The sequence below is a fragment of the Sturnus vulgaris genome, unplaced genomic scaffold (genome assembly GCF_052056855.1).
Source record: "Sturnus vulgaris isolate bStuVul1 unplaced genomic scaffold, bStuVul1.hap1 Scaffold_141, whole genome shotgun sequence".
Classification (NCBI taxonomy): Eukaryota; Metazoa; Chordata; class Aves; order Passeriformes; family Sturnidae; genus Sturnus; species Sturnus vulgaris.
In genome coordinates, this window is record NW_028276063.1 from 630,304 (window position 1) to 645,920 (window position 15,617).

At 55.2% G+C, this 15,617-nt stretch overlaps 1 protein-coding gene across 1 annotated transcript in view; it reads left to right on the forward strand.

The window, feature by feature from the left end:
• LOC148219388 (uncharacterized) overlaps positions 1-15,326 on the forward strand; it is a 198,893-nt gene extending 183,567 nt beyond the window's left edge. Inside the window, exons 8-11 of the mRNA XM_088157664.1 lie at positions 8,201-8,821; positions 12,909-12,912; positions 13,668-13,746; positions 13,933-15,326. Of these exons, the coding sequence (XP_088013790.1) occupies positions 8,201-8,821; positions 12,909-12,912; positions 13,668-13,746; positions 13,933-14,855 (1,627 nt within the window). The 3' untranslated portion in view covers positions 14,856-15,326. The remainder of the gene's footprint in view (positions 1-8,200; positions 8,822-12,908; positions 12,913-13,667; positions 13,747-13,932) is intronic.
• The last annotated feature ends 291 nt before the right edge of the window (positions 15,327-15,617 follow it).

Below are 15,617 nucleotides of genomic sequence, written 5' to 3' on the forward strand. Positions count from 1 at the left end.
TCCTTTCTAATTATCTGTCCTTTCTGTAGTTCCTCTGCCCATTTGTTGCTCTTTGATCGCTGCCTCCTTCACCTGATTTTTATATTTTTCTGGATTTGTGGGAATTTTCGTATGGGTTTTGATTTTTTTCTTGGTGGTTGTTTTGTTTGCCTGTTTTGTTGGGTCACAGTTTTGGTTTTGTTATTTGGTTGGGGTTTTTTCAAGTTACCAGTAGGAATCAGCTTGTGATTTGGATTGTCAAGTTTTGAAGACAGGTGTTGCACATAAAGGTTGTTTTTGTTTTTAAAGTCATCTCACAGCTCTGCAAGGCCCTGTGACTTTGAGGACTGTGGGCTCTCAGACAGCAAATAGTGCATGAATAGGAAACTTGTGGTTCCTATCTGCATTACACACAGCAAAATGTAAAGTGTTTGGAATGGAATCAATTCTGACCTTTTTTTTTTTTTTTGCTGCCGTGCCATAAAATTGTGTCAGATTCATCAATGAACTCGGTTCTTCCAGGATGGAGTGTGCAAGGATAATCCCTTAGCTCCTGTGTGGAGCTGGTGTGCACCAGGCCAGACACAGCACTGTCACCCATAGCCAGCCTGTGTCTGCACAGAGAGCAGGGAGCTGCAGCTCTGAGGAACTCAGGGCTTAGTGAGCAAACACACCAAACCCCTCATTTAGATCTGTTAATTTACTGGAGTATTTGCTGCTATATATTTAGTATATATTTATTTATAGTATATGCTGCTGGTATATTTTTATATCCCCGCCCAAAGCTGAAAAAAAAGAGCCCTGGCAGTTTGCTTTAGCTGTGAAGTCAAGAGACTCATTTCAACAGGTTCCAGCTTTGCTCCTTGTTTGAATTCAAAGCAACCAAAACTCTTCTGTTGGTCACATCAAACCAACATAAGTTTGATCAGTCTGTGAAAGACAGAAGAATGTAAAAATTAATTCATTTTCTAGTACATACAGTCTTCTAATTCAGCCATGGGATAATTATGCCATAATTCACTAGATCAAATAACTGGTAAAAGCAAGAGAAAATAAATTTTTTTAAAGCTAGGTTTAAAAAAAGTGGATTAATTTCATAAACAAAACCAGGTAGTAAAAATACAGTAATTTAAACTTCTCAAAGCCCTTTGATAATGGAGCCCTGCACCCCAGTCATGTGCAGTGCAGCCTCAGCTGTCCCTTTGAGCCCAGAGCTGCCAAGGGTCAGGGCTGGGATGAGCCTTCACCCAAAAGTGAATCCAAAATCAGTCGAGAACAGGGCTCACACACAGAGCAAAGCCTCAAGACCAAAGCCAAACCTCCATCAGGTTGGATTTGTTTAAACACTGAATTGTAGAAAATTTGCTCATCCTGTAACATCATTATTACCATGAAGCTTTACATGAGCTGCTAAATAACCACATTCCCATCCTGAAATGCATTCCCAAATATTGTTGTGAACTTGCTCTGCCTCTGCCGCTGCTCCTGGGGCTGCTCTTGGCCACGCAGCCTCAGTGGGAGCCAGCACTGGCTGCAGCCCCAGTGGGCTCCCCAGGACAAGGCCCAGCAATTAAGAGGCCAATTAAAGCACTGGGCAGCAGCAGAACCCTTATCAGAGTTATTTGGACAACAGGGACTTGCCACAGCTCCACAGCAGCATGACCATGAGCCAGGCTACCTCTGCAATGAGCAGAGTTTTAATAAAACTGCGGAGAAAAAACAGCAACTTACCGTCCCATCTGATAGAGCTTCCGAATGCCAAAATAGCAGCAGAGCAGGACAAGTGGCACAGTGAACATTGTCACTACTGTGCCGATCATGCAGGACCTGCGCACATCCTGGGGGCAGACAATTCTTGGAAGGCTCTGGATCCTGAGCATCTATTCCTGTTTCAGGGATAACATCTGTGGGAGCAATGGGGAGCGTGAGCCCGTGCTGTGCTCCACTGCTGAGCTGGCAGCTCGCTGCATACGGCCAGGACGTTCTCTGTTTGCCCCAGAGCTGGGGCCTGCAGGCACCTTGGCACCCCTTGGCACAGGCTGTGCCACCCAACAAAGCCCAGGAGGCCGGGAGGAGAGCCCGGGGCCAGCGCAGCTGCTTGGGCAGTCGCTGCTTCCAGGGAGCCGCGCCCAACCCATCCCTGAGCAGCCAGTGCCAGCCCCGACCCTCCCTGGCCCGTGACAGCTCCCCCAGCCCAAGGGGACAGAGCCAGGCCCTGTCAGGACACACTGGAGCCCTGCTCTCCCCCTCTGCCCTTTCCCCACTATGGTCACCCCTTGCAGCCCCTCCCAGGTTTTGGGCGGTGTCTCCCACGGAGGGATCCCAGCAGGATTGCTCAGCCTGGCTGAGCCTGGCACAGCAATCACCTTCTGTGGCTCTGCCTGGCATCTCCTCCCTTTGTGTACCAGGGGCTGGCACGGAGCCATTGCTTCCTCCAGGAAGCGCTGCCTTCACCAAGGCCTTTTGGTCCACCTCTGGAGAAAGGAAGAGGCGCAGCTGGATCAGATGGAACCATTCCCCATTGGGGAGGGGGCATCTTCAGTAAGTAATATTTCTCCAAGACATGGATAAGGATCAGGAAAAAGCCCAGGCTATTGGAGTTGCCACGGGGCCCTCCCTCCTCCAAACAGCCACCCCTCCTTATCTAGCCTGAGGCCAGGAAATTTCACAGGATATCAGGATGTGCATGGCCTGTGGGGCACTTTGGGCTCCCTGTCAGCTGATGCCAAAGGCTTTCCTGCAGAGGCTCGGGAGGAGCTGCAGCCAGGCCAGGCTGGGAAACAGCCCTGCAGACTGTGACAGCAGCAGTGGGACAGCGAGGCTGCCATGGATCCCTTCCCACTGTGCCGGGCACGGCGTGTCCAGATGTGCAGAGAAAGCCCCCAGCTGCTGAGTGTCAGGAGAAGGCTGAGGGAAATGCACCCACCATGGCATCTCTGCAGATCACTCAGTGTCTTGTCCGTGTATTTCGATGCCTTCAGGGACTGATTGTCTCTGGTAGGTTCATTCCTCCCTCTCGGAGGACCTTAGGAGAAAGTATTTCCATTTCAGATGAATGGATCCCACAACAGCAGTGCTCAGCCTGTGGGGTCAGCAGGGACACACCACTCACCCCTGCCATGGGAGCCCGGCTTGTGTGCAGCAACCAGCCCTGGAGCTTGAAAAGTGCTCCCTGCAGACACACCTGTAACTCAACAGCCACAGAAGCTTCTGTCACCTGGTTCCTGCCAGGTTGTCAAAGATTATTCCTTGGTGGAAAGCTGAGAAGATACCTGCAGGAGGCTCCAGAGGCTGCAAATCTTCATGAAGCCAAGCTGCTGGAATAACATTCCTAGCACGCTCACCTAGAAGGGAGCAGAGATGAGAACCATTTCCATGGTGTGCTGGGATCCCCTTCTGCCTTAGGGAACTGGGCACTGCAAGGAGGTCGGGTAAGGCTGTGGGAGCCAGATGTCAATGGACATGGCCAAAGCTGCAGAAGGGCCTGCAGAGCTCTGTGATGGCTCTGGTCACTCTGCACACTCTTTCCATGCCCTGTGCAAATCCTTGGCAGGGAGGCAGCTGCAGAAATGACAGCTCAAGGCCCAGCAGGGCTCAGGCCCAGAGGCACACCAATTACCTCCTATGACTATCCCTGACATCACCTCCCTTCCTGCAGCAGAGGCTGCATATTTCATGTGAGCTCCAAATATCCCTCCCTCATTCAAAAAAACTGCCCGGGATATTCTTGGCAAGGTCCCTCTCCCCGGGCACCTGTGCAGATCCACCCAGCCTCCCCCAGACTCCTCCTCGATTTCCCCTCATCCTCCCATGGGGATTCCTGGGAGTCCCCCCGTGTCCCCTCCTCCAGGATTTTGGGGGTGCCCCCTCACCTCTCCGTGCCCTTCCCACGTTTCTGCCGCAGCCCCTCCCTGATGTTGGGGGTCGGGGGCCGAGTGTTGGTGTCCCCCTGCCTGCAGCAGATCCAGCGGGGAGGGCAGTTCGGGGGGTCCCTCAGCATTTGTGCTCCCCTGGGATTTGGGTGACCCCGCGCCCCCCCAGGATCTCCCTGAACACGCTGACGCTGCCCGTGCGCAGTGAGAAGGTTCATTCCTGGCACGGGGTCCCCAGCTCTGGCACCGGCATCGCCCAGGTACCCCCAAACCCTCCCGGGACCCCCAACCCCCCCAGAGATCTACTGCCAAAATCAACGGGAGAGGTGTTGCCCTTTTAAGGGGAGTTACAGTGCTGCCCGAACATAGCGGAGCCCCTTAAAGCGGCGATGATCGAGAGAACCCCAAAAATCCACCCTGGCGCCAAAACATCCCCTACAGGGGCTTGTAGTGGGGGGGCCCCTACAAATGTCACCTAAATCCGTCACAATCTCGCCTTAGAAGAGGCTTGAGGGGCTGGAGCACCACAAACACCCTAAAATGAGGCAGAAAAAACACTCTTGGAGATGTTGGATCCGCAAAAAACCTTAAAAAGGTAAAACTCCTCTTCAAAGGGGCCTGGAGACCCTTCAACGCTCTCAGAGAGGGACAGGATCCCTTCCTCTGCTGCGGCCTCTCCGAGCCGGGAACTCTCCCGTTCGCTGCCCTCGGGGAAGCCCCGAACCACGACGGGTCCTGGGCTGAGCCCCCCCAGCCGGGGGTGTGGAGGGAACTGGAGGGGCTGGGATGGGGCTTGGGGGTGCTCGGGTGAGCTGGGGGACCCCCATTGGGAGCCCCTTTCCCGCTGTCCCACCTCCCCTCATGCCCCTCTCCCACCCCTTTCGCCATTGTCCTCCCCAAACCTCCGCTCCCCCCAGCTCGGTTTGGGGGTGACCCCACCCCTCTCCCATCGTGTCCCGGCCCGGCCCCGCTCACCCGAGAGTCCCCGGAGGGTCAGAGGAGGGGGAGGAGGGACAGGGGAGGAGGAGCTGGAGCAGGCAGAGGAGGCACCGCGAGCTTTCACCGCTCTCTGTACCCGCAGCTCCTTCGCCCCCAGAGCATCGTTCCCCGCATCCCGCAGGTGCTCGGAGAGGGGGAGCTCGCCCTGAATGTCCCGAACGGTTTTTTTGAAGGGGGGAGGGATATTTGGAGGTCACCCGAAATATATTTGGGGCACCCCCTTCCTTTCTTTCTTTCGTGGGCAGGCGGGGCGATGTTTGGATGTTGCAGGGCTGCAGAGGCGCAGATGGCCCTCGGGGGGACATCGGGGGGTCCCCGGGAGGTGTTTTTGGGGGTCCCGGTGGGTGCCGGCAGAGCCCCGGCGGGGCCCGGGGGGATGCGGGTCCCCCCGCGGTGGGGGTTGGGCTTCCCGGGCCGGGCCCTGCGAGCTGTGCCGGGGCCAGGTGGGGAGCGCGCGGGAGCGGCGGGATCGGCGGGGGGACACCGGTTTGGGGGAGCCCCGGGAGAGCCGCGGCTTCCCTGAGCGGGAGCCCAGAGACAGGAGAGCCCCAGAAGGGCAAAGCGGGGAGCCCGAGAGGGGGGGACCCCTGGGATTGCCGGGACCCCGGCGGGGGGTGCTGGGGCTGGAGGGGCGGCATGGCCGGGAAAGGGGTTCGGGGGTGCAGGAGCCAGGAGTGGCTGCTCCCAGTATGAGCCCAGTCGCTCCCAGTATGATCCTGTTGCTCCCAGTAGCAGCCCAGGCAGTCCCAGTGATTCCGTATCATGATGTAATTTACCCCAGCACGGTCCCAGTTTCGCCCACTTCCTCCCATGATAACGGAAACTAAAAGAGAAACAAAAATACTTTTAACAACAATTTTAAATTGAGAGAGTCAAGGCATTTCTGTATTTTCTGGCCACGATGTTGTGGCCCGGGTGTACCACAGAAATCTCATCCAGACATAACCCAGCTGTGCAGAGACAATCATTCCATGACACTCCCTTTTCAGGAAAATTTTCAGATCTTTTATACAGTCAATGCTCATGGAAATGAATTGAGTTAGTGTTCTTTGGTCTCAAGGTGCAAATATTCAATTCCTAATATTTGGCCTTCTTTTGGATCTGGATTTCTTCCCTTCTGCTGTTAATTCCGTCTTGATTCCCTGATTTTCTTATCAGTCTTTTCAGAGGAGATGTCTGCAATTCTGCCAGAGGCAGAGTCTGGGGTAGATGTTCCTCGGTGGCCGCTGATGTTCTGTTAATGGCCGCTGATGGCCCTTGATCTTTAAGCTGCTCCCAGTCTGTTGATGTGTTGTGTTCAGCCGATCCCACCTGGTGCAGCAATGCCCTGGAAAGAAACAAAGAAGTCTTTTTGTAGGGCAAATTAATCCCCTCGACTAAGGTTATGCAAAGATTTTTGCAAGGATACGATTTCCAACACCACTTGTGTCCAATGCGTTCCCAGTTCTCCCAGTTGCCCCTAGCATAGCCCCTGCAACTGCCAGTAAGATCCCAGTATGAGTCCAGTATGATGCCAGTCTCTTCCAGCAGGGCCCCAGTCACTCACACTTCCCCCAGTTGCCCCAGCATGGTCCCATTTTTCCTTCAGGAGATTCCCAGTCGCTCCCAGTTAGGTCCCAGTCACCAGCCCTATGGTCTCAGACATTCCCAGAATATCCCAGTGTGGACACTCACATTTAGAGAGCTAGGAAATTGCAGCTTGGCAATTCTTTTCAGGCCTGGATTTCTCCTGTCTCTCAGGTCCATTCCCAGGCTGACAAGCTGACTACAGCTTCAGTTAGGGACGCAGTCTCCCAGAGCGATAACTTGGTGAAAAACAGAAAGGAATACATAATAAAGATTAACACCTGGTGTCTTTCCCATGGGACATCCGGACATGCTGTCCCAGGGATATTTTTCCCAATTGTGCAATGAACTACTGTCCTGTCCTAACTGCACGTAACACACTTTAAATACGGGATGTCCGTACAATAAAGTTGGCCTTTTTTCCCCAAAAGAGGTCCGTGTGTGTTGCTGTCTTTTCTCTCTCTTTGCAGCGTAGTAACCACATCCCAGTTGCCCTGAACAATCTCATAGTCCTTCCCAGCCACTCCCAGTTACCTCAGCATGGTTCACCTGCCCCCAGTTTGATCCCAGTTGCACCCAGTTTTCTCTAGAATACTCCCAGCGTCTCTCAGGGTGCTTTGTGTATTTTTTTGGGCAGGGGGGATGTTTGGAGAATGCAGAGCTCCAAATCTGATCAGAAAATGCTCCATGGGGGACATTGGGGGGTCCCGGTGGCGGCTGCTGGAAGAGGCACCCTGGAGGAGCAGAGCCCTGTGTCCCCCAGGCCCCCAAAGTGGGGAGCCCAGAGAGGGGGGAGCGCCGGGATTTTGGAACCCTCAACAGCCTGGAGAGGGGCAGGGGGGACTCCCTGGACCCCCTGCACCCCAAAGCAGAGAATAAAGGGAGAAGGGACTGCAAAAACACCCACCATCCCTAAATGGAGAGACAGAAGAGGGGGGAGCTTTTTGGATTGCTGGGACTCCCAGCGGCCTGGGGAGGGCGGGGACCGAGTAGATGGGGGACCCCCAATACAAGCGTGACCCCCAGCAGCTGAGACAGGGGGGAAGCCCCAAACACCAAAGGGGAGGGACCATTCCCAGGAACTCGTGGGAGGCATTTTCAGGGCTGAATGTTGGTGTTTGGGAGGTTTTATGGACCCGAGATGCTCGGGGACTTGTAGGGATGGAGTTGGGCAGGAGGAACCCACAACACAATGCGCTCATCCCTTGTTTTTCCCCAAACCAGGATTTCCCATTCCCAACCCTTGGCCCGATGGAGAAGGAGGAGGCTGCGAGGAAGACGAAGATGCCCCAGGAGCCGCAGGCAGGTGAGGAGGAAGTCAGTGCCCCTTTCCTCCTCTGTCCTGCTCCATCTCCCAGCCCAGCACGGCCCCCGGCTGCAGGACAACCCCGCTGCTGACGCCGTCCTGCCGGGGACGCGCTGGGGGGATCTCCTTCCCCTTCCCTCTGGCACGGAGGCAAATCCCATCCTCTGCTTGTCCTTCCTGCCCCAGACAAGCAGCTGAGCACGGAGAGCAGGGAGGACAAATCCCCGCGGCAGAACCTCGTGGAAGAGGCCGTTTGGAGCGGCTCCACGGCACAGGAATGCAACGGGGAGGAAAAGCCGCGGAGATCCCGCACGAGGAGGGGCTGCAAACGCAGATGGCGGGGATCTGAGGAGGAAAGCCCCAGCCTGGGCCGGGGGGGCGGCCAGAGATGGAGCCAGAGCTTGGAGCTGGTGGTCCATGAGCAGCTTTGTAATGGGGAGAAGCCCCACAAGTGCTCAGCGTGTGGGATGAGCTTGAGGTGGAGGAACAGCATGATCCGCCACCAGAAGATACACACTGGGGAGAGGCCCTACGAGTGTGAGCAGTGTGGGAAGAGCTTCACTGAGCGCAACACATTGATCTGCCACCAGAACATCCACACTGGGAAAAGACCATACAAGTGTGAGGAGTGTGGGAAGGGCTTCAGGCAGCGTTCCCACCTGATCCGCCACCAAAGTGTCCACACTGGGGAGAGGCCCTACGAGTGTTCCAAGTGTGGGAAGAGGCTTACCACCAGCTCCCATCTCCTCAGGCACTTCCAGACACACAGGGAGGAGAGGCCTTTCCAGTGCTCCGACTGTGGGAAGGGCTTCAGGCGAAACTCCCACCTCACCAGACACCGGCGCATCCACACTGGGGAAAAGCCTCACAAATGTGAGCAGTGTGGGAAGAGCTTCAGTGAACGCAGCACATTGATCCGCCAGAAGAACATCCACACTGGGAAAAGGCCATACAAATGTGGGGATTGTGGGAAGGCCTTCAGGCAGCGTTCCAGCCTGATCGGCCACCAAAGTGTCCACACTGGGGGGAGGCCCTACGAGTATCCTGAGTGTGGGACAAACTTCTCTCAGAGCTCAGCTTTGAACAGACACCAACAGAGGCAGCATTAATGCAATCCCTGTAAATACCCCTAGTGGAAGAACAACTTGTGTGCTGCTCCAACTCCATCCCCCACTGCAGAACTCATGCTGAGCAGAGCCCTGGTGACCCACATTCCCTGGGATCCATCTGGGGAAGACACCTGGCTGGTTATCCTTTTGTTTTGGCCTTAGTTTTTCTCTCTTCTCCATTTCTTTTCACACCAAAAGCCAAGAGGATTTAGGTCACCTAAAAACCTCTCAAATCCCTCTGAAAGCACCTCAGTTTTAATCCAAAATGGCTCAATCCAACTGCAAAGTGGATCCTCAAGACAACTCAATCCCCCAGGAACCTTACTGGATTCCACAGCCACCAGGGTGAGAAGGAGTTGGAAGGAGATTGGGAGAAGTGGGATCCAAATTTGGAGCGCTGGGATTGGGATTGTGTGGGGCTGGCTGCCAAGGGATGGATTTCATAGTAAATAAAAGCTTCACAATTCCTGACTTCTGTCCCATTCACTTCCAGTCAGTTGCAGTTCTGTTTTCAGTGGCACCTTCTCAGCTGATTGTGTTTGTATCCTCCTTTCTCTCCTGTCTCTCCCTGCCTGCTCTGTTTCTGTCTCAGGGTCTCCCTTGACCCAGGGCAGCTCCCACCAAAGACCCTCCCCTGATTTAATTCCCAGTGCAGGAGCTCCAACAGCCATGGGTGAAGTTAGGAAGGCTGGCAGTGAAATGTCCCTGTAAGATCTTGCTGCACTTGGCTTTTGGCCCCTTCTGAAGAGCTTTGCCTTCAAGGGCAGGAACATCTTTTCCTGGCTGGGAACTGGAATTCCAGACCCTGGCAGTGTGAGCCATGCAGGAGCATCCAGACTGGGATCATGGGGCTGGGATGACATGGACTGGGATCCTCCAGACTGGGACTGCACAGACTGGGACCAGTTGGATCAGGGCCAAACACAGTGGGATTGTACAGACTGGGATCACGTGGACTGGGATTGTACAAACTGGGATCACATGGACTGGGATTGTACAAACTGGGATCACATGGACTGGGATTGTACAAACTGGGATCTCATGGACTGGGACCATATGGACCGGGATGGCTGCACCAGAACGATGGGAACCGAGGCTGTCCTGCCCCACCCAGGGGTCCCTCCCGGTCCTGCCGAGTCCTGTGCGGGGGCGCAGCCAAAACTCCCCGGAGTGAACGCGGAGATCCCGGAGCGCTGCCGGTGTCGGTCTCTGTCCCGGTGCTGGTCTGGGTCTCAGTCTTGGTCCTACAGCGGTTCCAGTCCTGGTGCCAGTGCTGGTTCTGGTTTCAGTCTCAGTCTTGGTCACAGGTTTGGTCTTGGTCTCAGTCTCGAAGTGGTTCTGGTCGCAGTGTTGGTACTGGTGCTGGTGTTGGTCCTGGAGTGCTCCCAGTGCCAATCCCAGACTCAGGTCCCGTCCCACAGCGGTGCCAGTCTCGGTGCTGGTTCTGGTGCTGCTCTCAGTCTCAGTCCCGGCTGGTGCTGGTCCCAGAGCAGTCCTGGAGCACTCCTGGTGTCAGTCCCAGTGTTGGTGGTGGTCTCAGTCTTGGTCCCAGTGCCAGTTCAGCTTTTGGTTTCTGTTTCGGTTCTCAGTCTTGGTGCCAGTCCTAGTTCCAGTTCTGGAGGGGTGCTGGTCTCAGTTCTGGTGTCAGTTCTGTTCTTAGTCTTGATCTCGGTCTCCATTCTGATTTTTGTCTCATTCTTGGAGCTGGTCCCAGTTCTAGTGCCAGGTCTTGGTCTTGGTCCCAAAGATTTCTGGTCCATTTAGGTGATTTTATACCAACCTGGGAAGATTAGGTTTGGATTCTAGGCCCTGTCAGACAATGCAAGGCTCATTTCGATAATTTTAGAACCCTTTGTGTGGATTTGAGGCCCGTTTAGCTGATTTATGCCGTACCTGGTGGGTTTATGCTGCATTTTAGGTGCTTTCTGGCTGATTTTAGGCCAAACCACAACCTTTGAGAACCGCGCGGCCCCTTGACCCCGCCCCTTTCCCCTCACAGTTCCCGCCCTTTCCTTGACCCCGCCCCTTTCCCCTCACAGTTCCCGCCCTTTCCTTGCCCCATCCCCTCCCAGTTCGGGGCTCGGAACGGGAGAGGAGGAGGAGGGAGGGAGGAAGAGGCGGAGCGGCAGCAGGAAGCAGGAGCAGAGAAGGAGCGAATCAAGCGCGCGACCCCGGAGCTCCCTGAACTCGCAGCCCCCCGGGACCATCGCCACCCATCCCGCAGGTGCCCGGGGAGGGGGAGCTCGCCCCGAATATCCCGGGGTGTCCCTGGGTTTGGGGTTTTTTGGGGGGGAATGTTTGGATGTTGCAGGGCTGCAGAGGCGCAGATGGCCCTCGGGGGGACATCGGGGGGTCCCCGGGAGGTGTTTTTGGGGGTCCCGGTGGGTGGCGGCAGAGCCCCGGCGGGGCCCGGGGGGATGCGGGTCCCCCCGCGGTGGGGGTTGGGCTTCCCGGGCCGGGCCCTGCGAGCTGTGCCGGGGCCAGGTGGGGAGCGCGCGGGAGCGGCGGGATCGGCGGGGGGACACCGGTTTGGGGGAGCCCCGGGAGAGCCGCGGCTTCCCTGAGCGGGAGCCCAGAGACAGGAGAGCCCCAGAAGGGCAAAGCGGGGAGCCCGAGAGGGGGGGACCCCAGGGATTGCCGGGACCCCGGCGGGGGGTGCTGGGGCTGGAGGGGCGGCATGGCCGGGAAAGGGGTTCGGGGGTGCGGGAGCCGGGAGTGGCTGCTCCCAGTATGAGCCCAGTCGCTCCCAGTATGATCCTGTTGCTCCCGGCAAGAGCCCAGACAGTCCCAGTCATTCCCTATTATGATGCAATTTGCCCCAGCACGGTCCCAGTTTCGCCCACGTCCTCCCATGATAACCGAAACTAAAAGAGAAACAAAAATACTTTTAACAACAATTTTAAATGTAGAGAGTCAAGGCATTTCTGTATTTTCTGGCCACGATGTTGTGGCCCGGGTGTACCACAGAAATCTCATCAAGACATAACCCAGCTGTGCAGAGACAATCATTCCATGACACTCCCTTTTCAGGAAAATTTTCAGATCTTTTATACAGTCAATGCTCATGGAAATGAATTGAGTTAGTGTTCTTTGGTCTCAAGGTGCAAATATTCAATTCCTAATATTTGGCCTTCTTTTGGATCTGGATTTCTTCCCTTCTGCTGTTAATTCCGTCTTGATTCCCTGATTTTCTTATCAGTCTTTTCAGAGGAGATGTCTGCAATTCTGCCAGAGGCAGAGTCTGGGGTAGATGTTCCTCGGTGGCCGCTGATGTTCTGTTAATGGCCGCTGATGGCCCTTGATCTTTAAGCTGCTCCCAGTCTGTTGATGTGTTGTGTTCATCAGACCCCACCTGGTGCAGCAATGCCCTGGAAAGAAACAAAGAAGTCTTTTTGTAGGGCAAATTAATCCCCTCGACTAAAGTTATGCAAAGATTTTTGCAAGGATACGATTTCCAACACCACTTGTGTCCAATGCGTTCCCAGTTCTCCCAGTTGCCCCTAGCATAGCCCCTGCAACTGCCAGTAAGATCCCAGTATGAGTCCAGTATGATGCCAGTCTCTTCCAGCAGGGCCCCAGTCACTCACACTTCCCCCAGTTGCCCCAGCATGGTCCCATTTTTCCTTCAGGAGATTCCCAGTCGCTCCCAGTTAGGTCCCAGTCACCAGCCCTATGGTCTCAGACATTCCCAGAATATCCCAGTGTGGACACTCACATTTAGAGAGCTAGGAAATTGCAGCTTGGCAATTCTTTTCAGGCCTGGATTTCTCCTGTCTCTCAGGTCCATTCCCAGGCTGACAAGCTGACTACAGCTTCAGTTAGGGACGCAGTCTCCCAGAGCGATAACTTGGTGAAAAACAGAAGGGAATTCATAATAAAGATTAACACCTGGTGTCTTTCCCATGGGACATCCGGACATGCTGTCCCAGGGATATTTTTCCCAATTGTCCAATGAACTACTGTCCTGTCCTAACTGCACGTAACACACTTTAAATACGGGATGTCCGTACAATAAAGTTGGCCTTTTTTCCCCAAAAGAGGTCCGTGTGTGTTGCTGTCTTTTCTCTCTCTTTGCAGCGTAGTAACCACATCCCAGTTGCCCTGAACAATCTCATAGTCCTTCCCGGCCACTCCCAGTTACCTCAGCATGGTTCACCTGCCCCCAGTTTGATCCCAGTTGCACCCAGTTTTCTCTAGAATACTCCCAGCGTCTCTCAGGGTGCTTTGTGTATTTTTTTGGGCAGGGGGGATGTTTGGAGAATGCAGAGCTCCAAATCTGATCAGAAAATGCTCCACGGGGGACATTGGGGGGTCCCGGTGGCGGCTGCCGGCAGAGGCACCCTGGAGGAGCAGAGCCCTGTGTCCCCCAGGCCCCCAAAGTGGGGAGCCCAGAGAGGGGGGAGCGCCGGGATTTTGGAACCCTCAACAGCCTGGAGAGGGGCAGGGGGGACTCCCTGGACCCCCTGCACCCCAAAGCAGAGAATAAGGGGAGAAGGGACTGCAAAAACACCCACCATCCCTAAATGGAGAGACAGAAGAGGGGGGAGCTTTTTGGATTGCTGGGACTCCCAGCAGCCTGGGGAGGGCGGGGACCGAGTAGATGGGGGACCCCCAATACAAGCGTGACCCCCAGCAGCTGAGACAGGGGGGAACCCCCAAACACCAAAGGGGAGGGACCATTCCCAGGAACTCGTGGGAGGCATTTTCAGGGCTGAATGTTGGTGTTTGGGAAGTTTTTATGGACCCGAGATGCTCGGGGACTTCTAGAGATGGAGTTGGGCAGGAGGAACCTGGAACACAACGCACACATCCCTTGTTTTTCCCCAAACCAGGATTTCCCATTCCCAAACCCTTGGCCCGATGGAGAAGGAGGAGGCTGCGAGGAAGAGGAAGATGGCCTGGGAGCCGCAGGCAGGTGAGGAGGAAGTCAGTGCCCCTTTCCTCCTCTGTCCTGCTCCATCTCCCAGCCCAGCACGGCCCCCGGCTGCAGGACAACCCCGCTGCTGACGCCGTCCTGCCGGGGACGCGCTGGGGGGATCTCCTTCCCCTTCCCTCTGGCACGGAGGCAAATCCCATCCTCTGCTTGTCCTTCCTGCCCCAGACAAGCAGCTGAGCACGGAGAGCAGGGAGGACAAATCCCCGCGGCAGAACCTCGTGGAAGAGGCCGTTTGGAGCGGCTCCACTGCACAGGAATGCAACGGGGAGGAAAAGCCGCGGAGATCCCGCACGAGGAGGGGCTGCAAACGCAGATGGCGGGGATCTGAGGAGGAAAGCCCCAGCCTGGGCCGGGGGGACGACCAGAGATGGAGCCAGAGCTTGGAGCTGGTGGTCCATGAGCAGCTTTGTAATGGGGAGAAGCCCCACAAGTACTCGGAGTGTGGGATCAGCTTGAGGTGGAGGAACAGCATGATCCGCCACCAGAAGATACACACTGGGGAGAGGCCCTACGAGTGTGGGGAGTGTGGGAAGAGCTTCAGTGAGCGCAACACATTGATCTGCCACCAGAACATCCACACTGGGAAAAGACCATACAAGTGTGAGGAGTGTGGGAAGGACTTCAGGCAGCGTTCCCACCTGATCCGCCACCAAAGTGTCCACACTGGGGAGAGGCCCTACGAGTGTTCCAAGTGTGGGAAGAGGCTTACCACCAGCTCCCATCTCCTCAGGCACTTCCAGACACACAGGGAGGAGAGGCCTTTCCAGTGCTCCGACTGTGGGAAGGGCTTCAGGCGAAACTCCCACCTCACCAGACACCGGCGCATCCACACTGGGGAAAAGCCTCACAAATGTGAGCAGTGTGGGAAGAGCTTCAGTGAACGCAGCACATTGATCCGCCACCAGAACATCCACACTGGGAAAAGGCCATACAAATGTGGGGATTGTGGGAAGGCCTTCAGGCAGCGTTCCAGCCTGATCTGCCACCAAAGTGTCCACACTGGGGGGAGGCCCTACGAGTATCCTGAGTGTGGGACAAACTTCTCTCAGAGCTCAGCTTTGAACAGACACCAACAGAGGCAGCATTAATGCAATCCCTGTAAATCCCCCTAGTGCAAGAAAATCTTGTGTGCTGCTCCAACTCCATCCCCCACTGCAGAACTCATGTTGAGCTGAGCCCTGGTGACCCACATTCCCTGGGATCCATCTGGGGAAGACACCTGGCTGGTTATCCTTTTGTTTTGGCCTTAGTTTTTCTCTCTTCTCCATTTCTTTTCACACCAAAAGCCAAGAGGATTTAGGTCACCTAAAAACCTCTCAAATCCCTCTGAAAGCACCTCAGTTTTAATCCAAAATGGCTCAATCCAACTGCAAAGTGGATCCTCAAGACAACTCAATCCCACGTGAACCTTACTGGATTCCACAGCCACCAGGGTGAGAAGGAGTTGGAAGGAGATTGGGAGAAATGGGATCCAAATTTGGAGTGCTGGGATTGAGATTGTGTGGGGCTGGCTGCCAAGGGATGGATTTCATAGTAAATAAAAGCTTCACAATTCCTGACTTCTGTCCCATTCACTTCCAGTCAGTTGCAGTTCTGTTTTCAGTGGCACCTTCTCAGCTGATTGTGTTTGTGTCCTCCTTTCTCTCCTGTCTCTCTCTGCCTGCTCTGTTTTTCTCTCAGGGTCTCCCTTGACCCAGGGCAGCTCCCACCAAAGACCCTCCCCTGATTTAATTCCCAGTGCAGGAGCTCCAACAGCCATGGGTGAAGTTAGGAAGGCTGGCAGTGAAATGTCCCTGTAAGATCTTGCTGCACTTGGCTTTTGGCCCCTTCTGAAGAGCTTTGCCTTCAAG